This window comes from Silene latifolia, chromosome 3 (assembly GCF_048544455.1).
Source record: "Silene latifolia isolate original U9 population chromosome 3, ASM4854445v1, whole genome shotgun sequence".
NCBI classification, from domain to species: Eukaryota; Viridiplantae; Streptophyta; class Magnoliopsida; order Caryophyllales; family Caryophyllaceae; genus Silene; species Silene latifolia.
The window spans coordinates 19,680,068-19,703,071 of NC_133528.1; the positions used below are offsets into that span (position 1 = coordinate 19,680,068).

The window sequence follows — 23,004 nt, forward strand, 5'->3', positions numbered from 1 at the left end:
GTGGGCTTGGGAGAGGATTAGTATTGGTCGACCTACACTCATGAGACCCGTTAATGCTACTCATCATGGACCGAACCCATTAGGTTCTCAACCTCAAATACGAATTGATTCATTGGGTCGTAGGTGGGTAAGTGTGAACCGTAAGAGACCGGAAGGGGTGACCACACTAATTGGGTATAGGGATGCTTTCGATTCAATGCGACATGAACAGTTTATATGACAACCTTACACGCACCCGACAAATTTTGTCTTTTTTGCCCGAGTTTTGTTATGTTGACTCCGACGATTGGGTAGTGATGGCACCTATGATTTGTTTCGACATTGTTGAGTGGCATTTTCCTAATAGGGTAGCTCGTCAATTTGGGTGGAAACAAGAAATCCCTTTAAATTCTAATACCGAACCTAACTTGCACAAAGTTGACAAAAGGGGTGACTCTTCACGGAATTGGATAGAAAAACATCAACCCTACATATCAAATTGGGTTAGGAGGGGTGATTTTCGGTTCCGTGGTGTAGAGGATGATAATGAAATGAGTTACTACGACCCTTACATGGTTTGGTACCGGGATCGCACTATTCTTCGCATGAACCCTTTCTCCCAACAAGCTACTTATCAAGCACCATTTGGAGCCATACAATATCTTGTAAGTACACTTAATATACGCGTCTTTTAATTTTTAACCAATATTTCATAAAATGTGATTTGCTTATACTACTTATTTTGTTTTAGGCGCATGGTTTCGTCAATGTCCATGATACATGTGATAAGGAGCTTCAACAAATGCCTCTTGAGGTGCCTCCTCATTTCCGCTCAATGGTTTCACACCTCCGGGACTACTCCTCTCAATCTCTTGAACATGTAGGCTATTCCCATCTTCTTCAACCAACCGTAGAACCAAGGGAAGAAAGTTCACCAATGGTTCAAGATTCACTCAACTCAATGAATATGGATGACGATGCACCTTTGGTTCAATATGTAATACTCCGTATTTATGAGTCTCTGGGTACTCTATCGAGTAGGCCTTACTCTGTCGAGTAAGGGTGAGTTGCGTTTTAAAATAGTTTCTGACCTGTTGGGTACTCGATCGAGTAACTAGGATACTCGATCGAGTAAGGGGGCACTCGATCGAGTACCTTAGCTACTCGATCGAGTAGCCGGTTTACGGGGAGTCATTTCTCGGGTTTTGTTAATTATGCGATTAAGGTATATAATCTTTTCCGTCATTGTTCTAAACACTTTTCAAAACCTAAATTACTGTCAAGAGAGAAAGAAAAGTACGTTCTTCACTTTAATCGCATTGTTAACAAATCCCGGAGTTTGGAAGGTCGGATTTCATCGTTCGTTATACCGTTGAGATCTTTGCGTCGAGGGTAAGACCTATGTACCGTTTTTATGGTATTTCCTTTAAGTTGTTTAAACCCTAATATGGGGATTTGGGGGTTTTGTGTAGATTGTGATTTGGTAGTGTTTATGTGTTTGTATGATAGGAGGAGGTTTTGTAGAAGAGGCTTTTTGATACAGCTGTTGAGACCGTCTGATAGTTGTGCTTTCCAGGTAGGATTTCCTACTCAGTATTAGTCCCATAATGTGATGTTGATGTGTTGTGGTTGATTGAATAATATAGTAATTGTATTGTGACGGTTGTGATTGTGTTTGTTTGTCTCTGGTTCTCGAGACGCGTTCTCGGCTGAGTGGAGTCACTTGCGGGAGTGGCTTCACGCCCTAGTTTCGCCCTTCGTGGAACCCGCCATGAAAGGGGATGTGCACATTAATGGACAGGGTTATCTGTAACACCCCCATACTCCAAGTGCCTTACCAGGACCACTCAGGTATAAGGATGCTACCATCTCGGTTACCCGAGGCATGATAATCATATGACAATGAAGAAACATACTTTATTAAATAAGTTTAAGTGATTACATTACAAAACCAACTGTAAGCAAAATACAACTGTTCCCAAACTATAAACCAACTGAAAGGAACTGTTCTAATAAACACAGCGGAAGACTAAAGACTCTGATATGTGATGACTCCATCCCCAGCTAGATCCCACGCGTATCCAAGATATACCTGTCAAGCAACTGCTTACCACCCCCGAATGGATCACCACAGTTTTTAAAACATTTAAACGGGGTCAGTACTAATCACACAACTTATATATATATCAACAAAGAAGATACACAGACAAACTTAACCGTCACACATACACACAACTACTCCAATCCCATCAATCTCAATCACCGATCGTCCCTTTGGACCAGCCCCCCTTGATGGGGGACCGCAGCCCGTTCCCACCTAAGCCCCGCTCATCATACCGAGCGATAACCCTGTCCCATTAATGTGCACATCCCCTTCCGTGGCGGGTTCCACGAAGGGCGAAACTAGGGCGTGAAGTCACTCCCGCAAGTGACTCCACTCAGCCGAGAACGCATCTCGAGAACCATAGACAACCAATCACAATCACAACATTAACAACCGTTTGAATCTATCAACAATGTACAATTACAATCACAGCCGTCACAATATAATCACTATATCAAACAATCAATCTCACACATCAACAATCATCCCATTATGGGACTAATGCGAGTAGGGAATCCTACCCGGAAAGCATAATTATCGACGGTCTCTACAATTTTGTATCAAAAAGGCTCTTCTACAAAACCTCCTCCTATCATACAAACATACAAACACTACCGAATCACAATCTACACAAAAACCCCCAAATCCCTAAATTAGGGTTTAACCAAATCAAAGGAAATACAATAAAAATTATATTAAAAGCTTACCCTCGACGCAAGGAACTCAACGATACGAATAACGACAAGAACCGACCGTCTGAACTCCGGGAATTGCTAAGAATGCGATTAGGAAGATGAACTGGTTGCTTTCTCTCTTAAACAGGGTTTTAGGTTTTGCAAAAGTGATTTAAAACAATGACGATTATGTTTAAATACCTTAATCGCATAATTAACAAAACCCGAGAAAACTCCCCGTAAAACCGGACACTCGATCGAGTACCCAAGGTACTCGATCGAGTACCCCCCTACTCGATCGAGTGCCTAAGGCTACTTGATAGAGTACCCCCTTACTCTATCGAGTACTTAAGGCTACTTGATAGAGTACCCCCTTACTCTATCGAGTACCTAAGGCTACTTGATAGAGTACCCCCTTACTCTATCGAGTACCTAAGGCTACTTGATAGAGTACCCTACAGGTCAGAAACTTTTCTAAAACGCAACTTACCCTTACTCGACAGAGTAAGGCCTACTCGATAGAGTACCCCAAGACTTATAAATACGGAGTATTACATTATCGCTCATTATGAGGAGCGGGGATTTGGTGGGTACGGCTGCGGTCCCCCACTGGCAGGGCTGGTCCAGTGGACAGTCGGTGATTGAGATTGGTGGGACTGATGTGATTGTGTGTGTGACGGTGTGAGATATCTGTTTATCGTATTGTTGATATATATATAGATTGTGTGATTAGTACTGACCCTGTGTTGTTGTTTGTAAAACCTGCGGTGATCCATTCGGGGATGGTGAGCAGTAATTGAGCAGGTTTGAGTTGAGTCACATGGAATTGCTGGGATGTGCCACTGTCTGACGATAGAAGTCTTCCGTTGTAGCTTAGTCGTTTAATAAACTTTACATTTAGTTGATTAGACAGTTGGTTTGAGAACTTGTACCCGTATTTTGGGATTTGGTTTGATTTGTACTTTTCACTAAAGTTATACTATTAAATGTTGTTTCGTTATTGTCTTATGATTATCATGCCTCGGGTAACCGAGATGGTAGTATCCTTATATCTGAGTGGTTCTGGTAAGGCACTTGGAGTATGGGGGTGTTACAAATGGTATCAGAGCGACGATCCTGAAACCTGTAACCAATAAATCTAATGAATATAGGGAGTCAATTAAAATGAACCCGGGGTAAAGGTTGTAGGAGCTAATGCAAAGGCTTGGGAGACGTCCTGAAGTCGCGAACTTGCCCTACAATTTTGAACCGGTCACATGGGGGGTGTATGTCGAGGTCGTATGCGTTGTTTGTCAGCTTGTGTGTGGATGTGATGAAGTATGTGTAATTGTTGGATGTTGGGAGTAGAAAGTTGAGAATGTGAAAGAAAGATTGATGAGATATATAGAACTGTTGTTGGAATGAGAAGCATGATGCATGTTTACTATGTGGCGTTTAATAACATGATAGAGTTATTTCGTTGATCGTATGAAGAGTTGTGTAGCATGATATGCTTAGTTATGATATAATGTTGAGATTGATAAAGTTGTTTATAATGTTGGAATATGATATAACATGCGGGTAGCGTTTTTGAGTTAGCATGACTCGATCGAGTGGGACTGACTTGATCGGGTGGGTATTTGATGAATTTGAATCCAGAATCGTGTTTTTGGGCACTCGATCGAGTACCTCGGGCACTCGATCGAGTAGGGGGTCACTCGATCGAGTAGCCGGGCCACTCGATCGAGTATGTTAGAGGTCAGAAGGTCTGTTTTGGGTCTGGAGTCGGGGCACTCGATCGAGTAGCCTGCTACTCGATCGAGTAGGTTTGGGAACTCGATCGAGTCTGTCCTGGGCAGCTTGCTTTCGTGTTTTGAGGTTTTGGTACGTATGTTTATATCCACCCCTTTTCTGATATAGTTTCAAGATGTCGCCCAAGAAGAATGCTTTGTATGCGAGAGCTGAGCTTATGAACATAGATGATATATCGTTAAGATGTTGGAGCATCAGGATGCTCTTACGGAGGCTTTAAAGACTGTGGGAAAGGATAAGGTGTGACACCCTTAAATAACGCGATAATTAAACACGTAAAATCTACAGAAAAACTGGTAGGATATGTTTGTAATTGGTTCAACTAGACAAAACCTGTAATTTTTAAAACTTTTCCTAAACCATTCACAAACATCTCCAAATTTAAGAGTGCCAATACCTGCAAAAGCTAATAAACTAATTTACATAACCACGCTAAAGACACGGGGATATAATGATACAAACCAAAATAGAAAAGGGAGACATATGTCCCTTCAAAATATATACAAAACCAAAAGTTAAAAGGTTTACTATAAGAATAGCCAAACTAGGTCCAAGGTTCCTTATGCTCACTAGCTCGTCTGTGACCCCACCTAAATCTTCAACCTGTCAATCGCATTTTATACAAACACGAAAGCCACAATTCAGTGGGGAGTAACTTCGAGTCCTCCCAGCCACGAAACGTCATATGTAATAAAACATGTAAACAACATGATAAACAATTTAATTATCAAGTATTCCAACCTATGACCCCCTAACTGACCAAAATAAACTATCATGTGAAACATATAACAAATAGTAATCCAAACTTTATCAATTGTAACCGGCTTACATCTCACCTATTACAATTCATAAAATCACCATACAAGAAAGGGCAATATATCAAAGACAGGGATAAGTTCTTAGTACGGTCAATAGTCACTCAGAACTCGAGTCTATACCACGAGGTAGGGAAGGTAATCGAACCGGTATCTTGGCTCAGCGGTTAATATTAATAAAACATGGCCAAGACACAACACAACCCTAGCCTAAAATATGCGCAGACCTAGACATGCGGATTCACACCACCGCACCCAAGACCCACAATTTTTCTAAAACAAAGTGAGTACCCTAAGGAGTCCACCAAAGGGTTGGCTAGTACTTAAGCTGACCACTTACTATCAAAATAAGTAACGAGGTCATGCCCCAACTTGGATATAAACCCACTAGTCAGGAACACAAAGGCTATTAAGCAGTGAACATATACTCGTCAGAGACTATAAAGACCTATCTATGACAAACACAACAACCTGCAAGAAAGTATTTAATACCAATACCATTTCTAGCAATATTAACAATATTAAAGGCTTCAGGGAATCTAGGGCCATTTCTACAATATAAGACACTATTAAATTCAACCAACTATACATGTGAACTTAAAAACTTGATAAATGGCCTAAAACAAGAAAAAGGCCGATTATCCAATTCATATAAAAATTTCATCCAACCGAATTTTTACCCGCAACCCCTGACCACTGCGCGACAGTGCGGGTTAAATTGCGGTGACCAATCACTCAATTAATCGACATCGAATCATCAAAGGGACTAAGGCTCGGTTTTGGCACAATCATCAAAACATTACAATTATCGCTATAAAATTCATTTTGAGCCTAATCATACAATTCCATTTTCTAACCTATACTAACATGTGCAACTACCAATATAAACATAATTTTTACCTTTAACATAATTTTTACTACTAATATGATTTAATTCAAAAGTATACTCATATGTAACTTATACTAACTATAACATTAATGAACCCGAAATGACAAATATTGCATGAAAGACCGCGAAACAAGCAACGGGCTGACCCGGGCCAGCCGTGGGCCATCCGTGGGCCTGCCGTGGGCCTGCTGCCGCCACCCCTACTCCTCCATTTTTCCGTTTTTGTTCATTTTAACATCGTCTGAACATTAATTAATCGTTCCCAATACTAACATGTTAACTTAAACTATCAAAAGACATGTATTAGACATGCATGCAGCCCATTTTAACATGTGAAAATTAACTACTCAAACAAAAATCACAAAAACATACAAAAATCAAAGAATGTGACGATTATTCGTCGAGTAGCTCGAAATATGTTACCTTAAGCTAGAAAATGAGCAATTAGCACCTTAAAAACCAAACCCTAACAAGCAACTAGCTGCTATCTTCGACAATATACGAGTCCCCAAACTCGTCCTCCAATTCTTCACCTAAATAAACAATAAAAACACAATAAATAAGTATAAATACTGAAATTTGCCCAAAATTCGTCTTAAAACAACTTCAAGAAAACTGAAATTAAAACATACTAGGTTGTAGATCTCGACGAGAGGATTCCGGAAATATAAATTATGTGAAAATCCGACAAGAAAAGAGGAAGTTATGGTGATTTTAGCTTGAATTTTTGTTGAAAATGGTGTTTGGAATGTTAGAACATTGAAGAAGATGATGGAAGAAAAGAAAAATCAGAAAAAAGGGAAAGGGGGAAGAGGGTGCCGCGGGTTAGGGGAGAAAGAGAGGAAAGGTGCGGGTTTAGCCGGGATTTTACGAGTCGATTTTGGCTCGTTTCGATAATAATTAAAACCGTTGGTCAAATGCAAATTCCGACAAGAACAAAGTTCTTAAACACGAGGTTACAAGAAAATTGAATACTCATACGACCCATTTCCAAAATCGTTTGCCCAATTTTCAATAGAGTTGTCATTTTTCCCCGAAATGCCCTTATTTCGAAATAAAAAGTTTTTACACGGTTTAAACTATTTTTAAACATTTCGAAACTATCAAAATAAATACTTTTCTTCAAAATATAATAAAATTATATTTCTTTGAATTATTTTTACTTTAAATACTTAAATATCAAATTTTATTTGATTAATAAATTATTTCCGAAATATATTAACGGTCCGAAATTACGGGGCGTTACATAAGGATAAGGATAAGGAGAAGGAGGTTGATCACTCTAAAATCAGCCTCTATATAGCGAGGTTTAACCCGAAAGAGTACAAGGGGGTTGGGGAGCCTAACCTTCTTGATAACTGGCATAGAGAGATGGACAACATACTAGATTTGGTTCACTGTTCTGATGAGATGAGAGTAGAACAAGCTGCGTTCTACCTGAGAGAAGCAGCTGGCAAGTGGTGGGATACGGTGAAGGTGAGTGCTAAGGAGTTGTATTCGAACCAAGGTTTACCTGCTATACCTTGGGAAAAGTTTCGTAAGGCTATGAGAAAAGAGTTCGTACCGGAGCATGTGAGGAGTAAGTTGAGAGAGGAGTTCGATGGGTTTAAGATGACATCCGACATGTACGTGGCCGAGTACTACAAGCGGTTTAATGAGAAGTCTAGGTATCCGAGGATATGGGTTTGAGTGAGGAGAACCTGGCGCTGAGGTTTGAAAGGGGTTTGACCCCTAAGATCATGGATAAGTTACCCGTGGGAATCCTTACTAACGTTAAGGAAGCTTATGAGAGAGCTGGAAGAGCTGAGAGGTTAGTAGAGATGGCTCAGGAGAGAGTGGGTGTTGAGAAAAGAAAGTCTGAGAGTGAGGGTGGTGGCCAATCTAGTCACAAGAAAGGCAACCACAATCAAACTTGAGGGTTTTCTTCTAGGTCAGGGTTCAGTGCTTGGGCTTCCTTTGGGCGTGGCCGTGGAAATGTTAGTGGTAGTTGGGGAGTGACCTGCTATAGTTGTGGTGGTGTAGGCTACAAGAGACATGAGTGCACAAGTGCACCTGGAACTTTCCAGAGACCTGCGCAGAGCTATGCGAGCAATAGACCGACTGGATCATGGGCAAACCGGGGAAGTCAGAGCTATCAGAGTGGAGGTAACCGCAACGGCGGTAATTCTTATCAGAAACCACCGACGAACAACAACAACAATCAAGGGTCGGGTGCTAAGCCGACCACATCACCAAAGATTGTCCGGGGAGGTGGACGAGAAGACCGTGGAAAGTGTTCATGATGGAGAAGAAAGCAGCTGAAGATGATGCACACGTTATCACTGGTACTTTTCTTGTTAACGGTATTCATACCTTTGTTTTGTTTGATTCGGGGGCGTCTCAGTCGTTTTTATCTTCGAGTCATGTTAAACGGTTGGGTTTGAGGGTATATGAGTCTGTTAGTGAGGAAGTTTTTATACCTTCGGGTGAGTCTGTAACATGTGGGAGGTTATATAGGGATGTACCTATGATAGTTGGGCAAGTTGATCTACCTGTAGACTTGCTAGAGTTTCCTTTTAGCGGTTTTGAGATGATAGTTGGGATGGATTGGTTGGGAAAGTATAAAGCTAAGATAGACTGTCATCAAAAGAAAGTGTCTTTAAGAGGTCCTAAGAGTGTTAGTGTGTCTTATCGTGGGTTTCTGGTCAAACCCAAAGTTAAGTTGATTGCATTTGTTACTTTGAAGTCTTATCGAGGAAGGGATGTCCTTTGATCTTGTGCCATGTGAGAGATGACCGGAGAGAGTCCGACAAGCGAGTTGATCGATACCGGTGGTGGGAGAGTTTGAGGATGTGTTTCGGAGGAGATTTCGGGGGTTGCCACCGAAGAGAGAGATAGATTTCACAGTTGAGTTGAAACCGGGGACGGGGCCAATCTCTAAGGCACCGTACCGGATGGGTCCTAAGGAGATGGAGGAGCTTAGGAAGCAGTTAGATGATCTGATAGAGAAGGGATACATTAGACCAAGTGTATCGCCATAGGGAGCACCAATCCTTTTTGTGAAGAAGAAAGATGGGAGTTTGAGGTTGTGCATAGACTATAGAGAGCTGAACCGAGTGACAGTGAAGAACAAGTATCCTTTGCCAAGGATAGATGACTTGTTTGATCAGTTGAGTGGTGCATCAGTCTTTTCCAAGATTGATTTGAGGTCGGGGTACCATCAGGTGAAGATTAGAGAGATGGACATACCAAAGACGGCTTTCACGTCGAGGTATGGCCATTATGAGTATGTAGTGATGCCGTTTGGGTTATCTAATGCACCGGCAGTGTTTCACTACTACAAATCCAGGCAACTACAACGCCCCTTTAACAACGATTATTCACGAAAATCACAATAGACGTTGTAGAATGTATGGCGCGAATTTTACTAAAATCAATTACAACGGGTATGGTTATAAAAACCGTTGTTATTCGTTTTAACAACGGGTCATACATGCACAACCGCTGTTAATAATTTGGCGCAAAATTGGCGCAAAGTTAGTGAAAAGTAATCACAACGGTTATTTTTGAAACCCGTTGTTAAAACTTATTTAACAACGGGTGTTTTTTACAACCGTTGTTAAAACATATTTCACAACGGTTGTTGTTTAATAACCGTTGTCAATACCTTCCATACTATAAACCACACAAACACAAGTCTGCTGCAGCCCCAAAACACAAACCCAAAGAAGTTGACCAAACACAAACACAAAACACACACTTTCTCATCGTCTCTTTCTCTCTTTCTCATCGTCGCTTTATCTTCTCGCCGTCCTTTGTTGATTTCATCGTCTCTTTACGTACGTTCTGTAATTATCAGGTTTGTTTCATCGTCATTATTTTATTTTTCTAATTATTTCATTTCCATGTATGTGTTTTTATCGACCATTAGGTTCCGTTCAAAGATCTGCTAATTATTTCATTTCCATGTATGTGTTTCTAATTATTTCATTTCCATCTTCTTTGGCGTCCTTGAGACGGATCGAGCATAGTAAGAGTCTTAAGGATGATATCATTCATTTTGTTGGAGTTTGGAGTTTGTTTTGAAAGATTAAGGAGAGGGTTAATTTATTTGGAGTTTGTTTTAGCAGTTAGGGTTTGGAGAATATATTGAGATAATGGAAATGCATGTTAGTTGAGATAATGCAATGTATTTATACTAAGCAATGTGTGGGTTGAGTTGTTTTTTAATTAATATATATGTTAGGAAGTTGTGCCATAATCAACATCATCATATCTCTCAATGTCGCTTCAAATCTTATCGATGCTGATGGGCAAAGTAATAACTGGATCTTGATGATGATGATAGATCTATGGAGTTGAAAAAATGGAAGCAAATCAAACAAGCATAACTCAACACTTTCAAAATGATCATTTCATTTAATTTTAAACCAAATACATTACAAAGCAATTATCGAAATCAAAAGATGTATAATAAGCCGGAACAACCCGGTTAAGCGTAAAAAGCGCTTCTCAACCTGCCACCAATCACGCCACTCTGGTATACCGCTAACTTCCGGGTCATTGGCTTCATATTTTGCAATAACAGATTGAATATATGCAAGGACACGACTTGCATGTGGAGATAAGGTTGGAAGAGTACAACTCAACATATCTCTCGTCGCATGCTGCTGACCAAGTTGCGAGTAATGTGCCGACGAGGGTATGAAGATGATGATGATGATGAGACTTTATTGACAAGCCGGACTGCTTCACGCCTCTTAATCCAATAATTCCGTTGATGTTCAAGGGATGCTTTGATTAATGGGTGTTGATCGGCGGGAAGCCCGGCGAGAACCTTCCCATCATCTTCAATCGTTTGTGTAAGCCATTCTTCGTTGTTGATAAAATTAGGGTTCATTGCCATGTTGTTTCAATTAATGAATGTTAGTAAAGGATGCTTTAATATTTATAGCTAGTCACATTTATAAGTTTTTTCAAAACCGTTGGTAATTAATTTAAGGGATATTCTGCATGCATCGGAATTCTAACGGGCCGTAATTATACATGCATCTAGTAATATTTAATTTTTTTTTTTTTTTTAAGAACAAACAACAACGGTTATTTACAAACAACCCGTTGTCGTTATATATAACAACGGTTTTGTATATTCAAACCCGTTGTTATAACTTTCCCCCCAAAATTGAGTCACACTTTCCACAACGGGTTTTTATACTTAAAATCGTTGTTAATATTTTTCACAACGGTTTCCTTAAGAAAACCAACCGTTGTTAAAACCTTTTACAACGGACGCTTTAACAACGTCCGCTTTTTTATATAACAACGGTTTTTGACCGTTGTTATAGCCTGTATCTGTAGTAGTGTTTATGGATTTGATGAATAGGATCTTCAGACAGTTTTTGGATAAGTTTGTAGTGGTGTTTATCGATGACATCTTAGTCTACTCCAAGACTAAGGAGGAGCATAAGGAGCACCTGAGGATTGTGTTGCAGACTCTGAGGGAGCATGAGTTATATGCTAAGTTGTCCAAGTGCGAGTTCTGGTTAGAGAAAGTTGCTTTTCTGGGGCATGTGATCTCTAAGGAGGGAGTAGCTGTGGATCCGGCGAAGATTGAGGCAGTGACAAAGTGGGAAGCACCAAAGAATGTTCTTTGAGATCGGGAGTTTTCGAGTTTAGCTGGGTACTACAGACGGTTTGTGAAAGATTTCTCCAAGATAGCTAGACCTATGACAGCGTTGATGAGAAAAGAGAACAGGTTTCGTTGGGATGAGAGTTGTGAGACGGCGTTCCAAACATTAAAGAAGCGTTTGACCACAACTCCTATCTTAGCATTGCCTGAAGGGATCGAGAACTTTGAGGTTTATACAGATGCCTCAAAGAATGGGTTGGGATGTGTGTTGATGCAGAACGGTAAGGTGATTGCCTATGCTTCTAGGCAATTGAAGCCTTATGAGGAGAACTACCCTACTCATGATCTGGAGTTGGGTGCAGTGGTGTTTGCTCTCAAGATATGGAGACATTACCTTTATGGAGCAATCTTTAAGGTATTTTCTGATCACAAGAGTCTCAAGTATATTTTCACTCAAAAGGAGTTGAACATGAGACAGAGGAGGTGGATGGAGCTGATTGGCGACTATGACATGGAAATTATCTACCATGAAGGGAAGGCCAATGTTGTTGCAGATGTTTTGAGTAGGAAGAGTGTACATTCTTTGTGTACAGCTCTATCTTTGATGAGGTTGAGAGACGAGGTAGCGAAGTTTGGTATACATATGATGCAGAGAGGAGATGCTGTGGGAGATTTGTCAGTACAGCCTGATCTTTATAAGGATATTCGAGGTAAACAGGCGTTGGATCCTAAGATGGTTGAGTGGAGAGCTGGAGTAGAGAAAGGGACAGTGTCTCGATTCTCTATTCATACAGATGGCAGTTTGAGGTTCGATGGTAGGTGGTGTGTCCCTAATGATGAGGAGCTGAAAAAGACAATCATGACAAAGGCACATTGTACACCATATTCAGTACATCCAGGTGGTGACAAGCTATATAAGGATTTGAAGAACACGTTTTGGTGGCCTGGGATGAAGAAAGAAACAGCAGAGTTTGTGACCCGTTGTTTGACATGCCAGAGAGTTAAAGGGGAGCAACGACGACCACAGGGTAAGATTAAGTCTTTAACGGTACCTGAGTGGAAGTGGGAGTCCATTTCTATGGATTTTATCGTGGGTTTGCCAAAGAGTCAACAGGGTAACAACATGATTTGGGTAATAGTGGATCGACTGACAAAGTCAGCTCACTTTGTTCCAATGAAAGATACATGGACTAAAGCACAATTGGCTATGGCCTATCGAAAGAACGTGCTTAAGTTACATGGAGTCCCTAAGGACATAGTGTCTGACAGAGATGCGAGATTTATATCAAGATTTTGGAAAGAGTTGCAGGAATCTTTGGGAATAACTTTGAAGATGAGTACAACATTTCATCCTGCGACAGACGGACAGACAGAGAGAACGATCAAAACTCGAGAGGATATGTTACGAGCTTGTGTGATGGACTTTGGTGGTAGCTGGGAACAGAGGTTGGATTTGATAGAGTTTTCTTACAACAACAGCTACCACACTAGTATTGGTATGGCACCGTTTGAGGCTTTGTATGGGAGGAGATGTAGGAGTCCGATTTGTTGGGACGATAGTGCTGAGGCAGTGGTTTAGGACCAGAGATGGTACATGAGATGGTTGAACAGATTAAGATGATCAGGGAACGGATGAGAGCAGCTCAGGATAGGCAAAAGAGTTATGCAGATCTACATCGCCGAGATATAGAGTTTCAGGTTGGGGACAAGGTTCTTCTGAAAGTGTCTCCTACGCGTGGGGTAATGAGATTTGGGAAGAAAGGCAAGCTGAGTCAGAAGTTTATCGGGCCTTATGAGATCTTAGAGCGAGTTGGGGAAGTTGCATATCGTCTGGCTTTACCAGCTGCGTTAGAGAGAGTGCATAATGTGTTTCATGTATCGCAGCTGCGGAAGTATGTGAGTGATCCGTCACATGTGTTAGAGGCAGAGAGCTTAGAGCTAGATGAGTCCTTATCATATCTGGAGGTGCCTAAGCAGATTCTTGACCGAAAGGTTAGGAAGACTAGGAGTGGTGAGACAGTTTTGCTTAAGATCCTTTGGTCTAACCACGAGACCGAGGAAGCTACATGGGAGCCATAGGAGGCCATGAAAGAGCGTTACCCTTTCCTTTTTGATCAGGTATGTATGGTTACGGGGACGTAACCTTGTTTCTTTTAGGGGGTAGGAGACGATCGCGAAAAGTTTTTAAGAGTTTTTGTACCCTTTTGTATGTTGTGTCGGTATGGTTGTTGGGATGAGTTTGGGTTAGTAACAAGTTTTATGTTGAGTTTTGTTTTGGTTGTTGAGTCGGGAGTGTTGTGGGTGTATCTTTGTTTTGTGGTGGTTTGAACTTCGGGGACGAAGTTCTTTTTAAGGAGGGAAGACTGTAATACTCCGTATTTATGAGTCTCTGGGTACTCTATCGAGTAGGCCTTACTCTGTCGAGTAAGGGTGAGTTGCGTTTTAAAATAGTTTCTGACCTGTTGGGTACTCGATCGAGTAACTAGGATACTCGATCGAGTAAGGGGGCACTCGATCGAGTAAGGGGGCACTCGATCGAGTACCTTAGCTACTCGATCGAGTAGCCGGTTTACGGGGAGTCATTTCTCGGGTTTTGTTAATTATGCGATTAAGGTATATAAGCTTTTCCGTCATTGTTCTAAACACTTTTCAAAACCTAAATTACTGTCAAGAGAGAAAGCAAAGTACGTTCTTCACTTTAATCGCATTGTTAACAAATCCCGGAGTTTGGAAGGTTGGATTTCATCGTTCGTTATACCGTTGAGATCCTTGCGTCGAGGGTAAGACCTATGTACCGTTTTTATGGTATTTTCTTTAAGTTGTTTAAACCCTAATATGGGGATTTGGGGGTTTTGTGTAGATTGTGATTTGGTAGTGTTTATGTGTTTGTATGATAGGAGGAGGTTTTGTAGAAGAGGCTTTTTGATACAAATTTGTTAAGACCGTCGATAGTTGTGCTTTCCGGGTAGGATTTCTACTCGTATTAGTCCCATAATGTGATGTTGATGTGTTGTGGTTGATTGAATAATATAGTAATTGTATTGTGACGGTTGTGATTGTGTTTGTTTGTCTCTGGTTCTCGAGACGCGTTCTCGGCTGAGTGGAGTCACTTGCGAGAGTGGCTTCACGCCCTAGTTTCGCCCTTCGTGGAACCCGCCACGAAAGGGGATGTGCACATTAATGGACAGGGTTATCGCTCATTATGAGGAGCGAGGATTTGGTGGGTACGGCTGCGGTCCCCCATGGTAGGGTGGTCCAAAGTGGACGATCGGTGATTGAGATTGGTGGGACCGATGTGATTGTGTGTGTGACGGTGTGAGATATCTATTTATCGTATTGTTGATATATATATAGATTGTGTGATTAATCTTCGACCCCGTGTTGTTGTTTGTAAAACCTGCGGTGATCCATTCGGGGATGGTGAGCAGTAATTGAGCAGGTTTGAGTTGAGTCACATGGAATTGCTGGGATGTGTCACTGTCTGACGATAGAAGTCTTCCGCTGTAGCTTAGTCGTTTAATAAACTTTACATTTAGTTGATTAGATAGTTGGTTTGAGAACTTGTACCCGTATTTTGGGATTTGGCTTGATTTGTACTTTTCACTAAAGTTATACTATTAAATGTTGTTTCGTTATTGTCTTATGATTATCATGCCTCGGGTAACCGAGATGGTAGTATCCTTATACCTGAGTGGTCCTGGTAAGGCACTTGGAGTATGGGGGTGTTACACAATACACTAGGAGGGTTAGACGCTCTAATCCTTCTATGTCTTCCATGTCTGCAATGTCACCCGTCAATGAACAAGGTACCCCGGAGCCTAGGAAAGGGTTTTGGAGTCGCCTTCAAGGAAAAAGCAAGAAGAAGACTTGATGTAATAGTTAGAGGATTAATGTATTTGACAATTTAGATGGTTAATTTGTTTGACATTTTAGATGTAAAACTTTGAATTTAATCCCCTTGTGCGAAGCTTGTGTGGTGTGTAAACTCGGTTTTTTTTTAATAGACAATGGCGTGTTTAGTATTTGACATTCTGATCAGCTACTGGAAAGGATGTGAAAAACACACTGCTTAAACACGCCAATAGCTATGGCGTGTTCACTTAACAAGACACGCCATTAGCTATGACGTGTTTCTTTTGTTTCACTTCTTCAACTACTGCCTTGGGATGGAATTTTAGACTGATGGCGTGTTCTCTGAACTAAACACATATGGCGTGTTTAAACCCTATACAGGCTCGTCAAAACCGAGCCTACGTGAACACCATTTCGATAAATATTTTCAAAACCGACTCAAAACGACAATTCTTTTATTTTTGAGCATTATTTTAAAAACGGACTTTTTTTTTATTCATAGGAGATTATTTTCAATCACGGTAACAACTATTCCTTCCATCCGAGTCATTTGTTTACCTAATTTCATTGTTGGGTATCTTAGTCAATTGTTGAACTTTTTATTTTAGAAATACCAAAGGGCAATTTGATTATTCATACTCAATTTGGTCTATTTATTATCTAATAATTTGCTCTCCTTTCTATCTTGATTTTTATGCCAAAAGTAAAGGTAAACAAATAATCGGAGTGACGTAGTAATAAGACCTATAAATTTAGTGTAATCACTAATGAGTATGACCGTAGAAATGAGCAATTATCCAAATTAAGGCTTCAACAAAAGTTTCACCATCTTTCCCTTCATTTCTTCCAACCTCTCCTATCTCCGCATTTCGCAGTTCATCACAAGTCACAACCATGGCGACCTGCTTACAACTTCCCATGGCGTCCTCATACTCTATCACCTCTTCACCCACTTCCCTAAACTCCTCTAAAAACCGAGTTTCTTCAATCAAATCGCGTTTCGTAATTAACTCATTCCGAAACGCCGTTTCGAAACTTCCCATGCCGCTTACAAACCCTAATGATCCGTTTCTCAAGAAACTTGCTTCTGTCGCTTCTACCTCCCCTGAAACGTTACTTCAGCGTCCTCAGGGTTCCGATACGCCGCCGTTTTTGGACATTTTTGATTCCCCTACGCTTATGGCTACTCCTGCTCAGGTATATTTTCGCGAAACGTTTTTTTGTTTGCTGGTGAGGCGTTCAAATTATGTGATTATGTTGTTGTATTGCTGAAATTTGAGTGAATTGTGTGAGTTCGTAGCTCGAAAGCTCATTAATCTACATTTTTCGTGTTTTAGTCGCCGTAGATTTGTAACTGCTGCGATAATTGAGCTGGAAGTTGGTTTGTGTTATGTTGATGGATGTTGGAAACTTGATTTTTTTGTGTAATTTGATTCTTTGAATGTGAAGCAGGCAGATGTTCTCCTTATAATACATTTTAGGATTGAGAGTGGCGTATTGTTGCTAGTATGTGGATTGTTAGTGGTGATGAAAATGGGTGATTAGACGATAGTACGAAATAATGAACACTATAGGAATACACCATCGTTATAAGTGAACTTATTAAGGATGAACGTCGAAATAGTTTAGTTTATCGAAAAGGGATGTGGCCTATTACTTTTAGAGTTTTGGACATCTCTAGCACCACTCCCAAGCAAGGTCATACCTGGTGCACACTAATCAACAATTAAGAAGAGAATTAACATGGCCTATTGCAAAAAGAAGTCAATTGGTGACCTTTGTTGGAGTAAATTGACCCAACCCATGACCTTACATGTGGAGAGATGTAATTGGAAAGATGGTGGAATGCGGAGAGATGTAATTGGTTGGGAAGTGAAAAATGATTGCATTGCTGATCTAGGTCGTAACCTTCTGGATGGGAGGGTGCAAATGGGGCATTGTAAATAAGGTAGGATCAAGAGTAAAAATGGGCGGTGATCCAATTAGCTTGACCCTTTCTTGGGGATGGTCTAAGTGTATAAAAAAGCAAATTTTTTGGGAAAGGAGCGATCTTTTGAGCACAATTGTAGGTTTTTAGGCGAGTTTTGAAGGAGAATTGCCCCATCATTGATGATTTTCATAGTTGGATAGTGGTGGTAGGGGATGGTTGATGGGGAGTACAATAGGGTCGTTGCAAACGATTTATCATCTGATTTCTGAGGTAAAAGTTGAAGAAAGTTTCCTGAATATTCTTGGAATGAATTGGTGCTTGGTGGAGCTACTAGTTGGGTGGATTGTTTAGACAATTCATGGCATAGTTAAGGTCTGGCAAGTAGGTGGTCTGGGCCGTTCTGGCAATGTTCAAAACTGTTATTAGTACACTTTGGACTAAATTCTCATATCGGCGATTTGTACTTTATAAGAAAGAGCTTGTAGTAGTTGTGATTGAGTTCCTAGAGAGAAGCGGGAAAATGAGGTAGCATATAATCTATGGCATTTTGTAGCAGCAACAAAAACAACAGAGCCTTAGTCCCCAAATGATTTGGGGTCAAGTGATATGAATCATGTTTGAAACAAACAAATGACATGTACTACAAAAAGTATTGTAAATGAATATATAAAGAAATGGTTCAAAATCCATGGCATTTTGTTTTGGAAAAATTAATTTTTTTTCCACATTAGCATTAACAATAGTACGTAGAAGTTCGAATCTGTTAAATATGTAGAATCACTGATGCGTTTCACTTGTTTTGTCAAAAAGGTGGAAAGGTCGGTTTCTTACAACGAGCACAGGCCAAGGAGGCCTCCTCCAGATTTGCCGTCATTGCTACTCCACGGGAGAATAATTTATATTGGCATGCCAGTAAGTATTCGTTGTGCTTGTAATATGATGTTTAGTTATTGATGACTTATTGGTAACTTCCAGGCACTGCTGCGGGTGCTGCCTGATGGAAGAATAGTTTATTTTGTTATGTTGCATGCCATGAAGTTCTCTTATGATATCATTAGTCATTTTCATTTCATTAGTGATTTTATCATTTAACCATTTTCTGTTGTAATTGGTTATCTTTGTATAGTTTCTAATACTAATCTCAATAACTTCTGTGTAAGTGTGTAATCTGGTAGCGGCAGATGGAGAGCGAGAGAAGGTTGTTATTGCATTTCTTCTAGTATTTCTATCTCCAAGCGTTGCTTTAGTCACATGGTTGGGATTCTTGGGAATGTGAGTCACTAGGTGTTTGCTTCCCTTTGTGGGATTTCAGTTTACACTTCTCACTGATTTTTATCGATATTGGAGGTTATTATATCTCCTAAATTAGCAACTAATAGCTGAAGATTTCAAATATGAGTGTAATAATAAGCAGCTTATAATTTGCACATTATTGTTTGTTGTACTCAAGAAACTATTAGCAACATGGGAAGACATTAACAACCTTGTGTCTTTTTGACCATTAAATATAGTCTTGGTCATGTAATTGTGGGGAGCAGCATCTGCAGGCCCCTTTATTAAGATGGGGAGTGGAGAATGGGCTGAATAACTAGATTGTTTCATATATTTAATATGAATTGTAGCAGTAATGTAGATGATGCTATAATCTTGGTGTTGGTGGTTGTGGACCTGTGGCCATTGATGCTTAAGCAAAACGAACTTAAGTTGTTTTGTGGTTGATGTTCAGAGTTAGTCATGTCAGTAAGATATGTGGGTGATGCCAGTAGACTGACTTTAACATGTCTATGAAGGATGTACACCATAATTGTGTGATATAGATGTGAAACTTATGCAATAAGTGGAAACAATATTATGATGTTGAGTTAAGAACACTTATGATATACTCGTATGAATTGAGAGAGGATTATTTCGTAGGCCATGTGCCCATGTTTATTGTCCAAATTTCTGAAAATTCAAATTATCATCGAAATGGAAATGGGGAAAGACGGCCATGAAATAATATAATCGATTATGGGCGATTATGTTTTCTCTCCCACCCCTTTTGTTTATGTAATGCCTTATTTGTGCTTCTTTACAAGCTGATATCTGACAAATTTTTTTCACAATGTTTTTCGTTTTTTCCAGCTGGTTCCTGCTGTCACTGAGCTTGTCGTTGCAGAATTGATGTATTTACAATGGATGGATGCCAAGGAACCTATATATATTTATATAAATTCTACTGGCACCACCAGGGATGATGGTGAAACGGTGAGCGCATTGTTCATTTTGTTGTTTGGGAGCTCCCTTCATTTTTCGTTATTTATGGAGCTCTCTTGTACGGTTTTGGCTCATAAGGCTACATCCGAAATATCCTTTTAGTTGCCAATTGTTAAGCAATTCTTTTGCTTATTTCTCAATATTTGAATATAAATGGTTGAACATACCTGATTTTGCCATTGTGGAAAATAATGTTTTGGATATCTCATAGTGTTTGCTGATTGTTAATGTTAGGTTGGAATGGAAACTGAAGGCTTTGCTATCTATGATGCAATGATGCAGTTGAAAAATGAGGTAACTTTACCTGCGATGTGGTCATGCTAGATATGTGATATCATCGAGCTTCATGGTCATATCCGTGGTTCAAATAGAAGATTAAATGACATCCTGTCCAGCTTTACAGTTGTTTTTGTGAGGAATGTAGAAAATGTTGAATTAATGGCTGTTTTCTGATGATATGGCGAGGAGGTTGAAACTAGAACATATCCAATATAAGGAAAATGAATGGAATAGCGAAGTATTATCTTTATCACACAGCTGATAATTTAGTCTATGTGTTCTATGTGGTGTTAATATCATATAGATACCAATTTTGTAGTTTTGGTGCCGACCAGGAGTCTTGCCTGCCTTCTTTCAATTGCAACCTTATCTTTGGCTAATCATGGTGTCGAATTGTTAATTGCAATATTTTATTTGACTGACCATGGTGCCAAAATTGTTGTGATCTGATCTTCTGTTTGCTTTGCAAGTTTTTTTTGTGCATTCAGAATGCTGGAGTTCGTGTTCCTTTTTCTCTCCTTTTTTCTGCTCTATTTACCAACTTAGGTTTGTGAATTCAGATACACACTGTAGCGGTGGGGGCTGCTATAGGACAAGCTTGTTTGCTTCTTTCTGCCGGAACTAAGGGGAAGAGGTTTATGATGCCGCATGCCAAAGGTTTCGCTCACTAAACCTCTATTTTTGGGAGGCTCTGAAGCTTTCTCCTTGTATATTTGTGCTGTACATTAATAATTCTCTTGAACACTTCTCAGCCATGATCCAACAACCCCGAGTACCATCATCAGGGCTAATGCCAGCCAGTGATGTTGCAATTCGTGCAAAAGAGGTAAAAGGAGATGACTATTTATGAGTTTTACATAATCCGAAGAGTATCATTGTACTGCATAAGAATGGGCTCGCCCAAAATAGATAAGACTTCCCACCTATTGTTTATCATACATCATTGTCATTGGAGAAGTACCGATTCTACTGCAAAGTAATGAGAGTACAAAATGACCTAGATTTGAGTTTTTCTTACCTGCTCTCTTTCAAACTGTTATAACTTTCAATGGAACTGTATGGTGATGTGGTACAGATGCATAACCACATAATAAATTGAGTTTTCCCGGAATTGGCATTATATATTAGTTTGATGGATTCTTAACTTGAAGCATTACCATGTTCGAGTTCGCCCACGAGTTTTGCCTGAATAAGAATCATGAAGCCGTGGATGAGAATTCTTGTACTTTCAATTGATTAGATGAACGGGCTGGAAGGTTATGTTTATTTTTTGAATAATTCTCTACTAGGGCTCGAGTAGGTGTGAATGTATGGCGTGAACAGATTGACAGTCAATATAACATGGTTAAAATTGCCGCCCCATCCTTTCCCTAAGCATTGGTTAATAAACAATGTCTCATGTTGAGTTTTCAGGTAATTATAAACAGGGATACTCTGGTATCACTCCTGGCCAAGCACACAGGAAATGTGAGTCAGAAAATCAGAAATTTGATTTTGTCCATAATTACCGCTATAGATTGTCTCAAAGGCTTATTTTAGTCACTTAACTTGCTACAGTCGGAGGAAGCAGTAGCTAGTCTCATGAGAAGACCATATTATATGGATGCAACCACAGCCAAAGATTTTGGTGTCATAGACCGGGCAAGTTTCCATTTGACCGAAATTTTCCTTCTCATATTTTTCTTTGCTCGCTGCAGTTTATGTTATTGTTGGATTTCTAATCTAACTTTGCATGTCAGTTTTTTTTTTTTTAAGAAAAAAATGGGATTCATGTTAGAAGTTCACATTTGGTGTTATCAATACAGATACTATGGCGGGGCCAAGAAAAAATTATGTCAGATGTTGCAGCACCTGAGGACTGGGACAAAGGTGCTGGGGTCAAAGCAGTTGATGCAATCTGACCTTTTTAACGACATTATGTTGTCATCGTAAGTATTTTTATCCACCCCTTTTGAATTTATTGATCGGCTCAGAAATTTATGTTAGAAATTCATCGTAAGTGTTAGTAAAATTTTTGCTCTATTCCCTCATATATTCCAAAGCTGAAAAATAGCGAGTTTCTGGCCCCAATGGAAATGGAAATTATGGTCTCGTTTAGATGGAGGGTTTTGGTCGGAAAAAGGAGGGAAGAGAGAGGGAGTGATAAATTTTCCCTCGTTTGGTTAGCAAATTAACACCATCTACTTTCAAAAGTATAAGAACTGGAGCTGCGTGCTTTCAGGTGCTGGCTGCCAAAAGCGCTTTCACGAGGAACTAGCAGACATCAACATGTATTTGGTGAGACTCTCCTATACGCTAGCTTTAGGCTTGAATATATGTGATGACGAGTTAACGCCTCCTGAAGAACTGTTCTTCTAAACACAATTGAGTATCCAAGCCCAGTTCTTATATCGACAGAACTCGCAGATTAGTGTGAAGTTAAGCGAGGAGGATGATACTGAGTTGTAATGGAAAGTGGTGTTATTTTTCAAGGATAGGGGCTCATGCCAATTTATTATGACATCACCTGTAATCACATTCTCATGTATGCCATCGATTTTATATAAATCTCATGATTAAGCTGTTTCTGTCATCTACACTTTTTTTTATAGTAAATCTCGAGATTAAGTAGAGAGGATAATCTCAAGTTTTAGGTGGAAACATGTAGTTGCATTATATGACACGACTTTGTATGAAATTTTATTGTTTGGGCGTAGTTTTCAATTATAGAAACTCATCCAAAAAAGTCCTCAGCGCGTTGTATACAAACTGAAGACGTATAAGCGAGTGTAAAGCTAATCTAATCTAGGGGGTGTTTGGCCTTGCTTTTATAAAAGAGTTTTTCCTT

At 39.9% G+C, this 23,004-nt stretch overlaps 1 protein-coding gene across 1 annotated transcript; it reads left to right on the top strand.

The window, feature by feature from the left end:
- The first annotated feature begins 16,487 nt into the window (after positions 1-16,487).
- LOC141647355 (ATP-dependent Clp protease proteolytic subunit-related protein 3, chloroplastic-like) lies at positions 16,488-22,749 on the top strand. The gene is made up of 10 exons (XM_074455498.1): positions 16,488-16,909; positions 18,453-18,554; positions 19,767-19,889; positions 20,133-20,192; positions 20,738-20,834; positions 20,930-21,003; positions 21,591-21,644; positions 21,735-21,818; positions 21,983-22,105; positions 22,399-22,749. The coding sequence occupies exons 1-9, from the start codon at positions 16,607-16,609 to the stop codon at positions 22,076-22,078; spliced, it is 993 nt and encodes a 330-aa protein (XP_074311599.1). The 5' UTR covers positions 16,488-16,606; the 3' UTR covers positions 22,079-22,105; positions 22,399-22,749.
- The last annotated feature ends 255 nt before the right edge of the window (positions 22,750-23,004 follow it).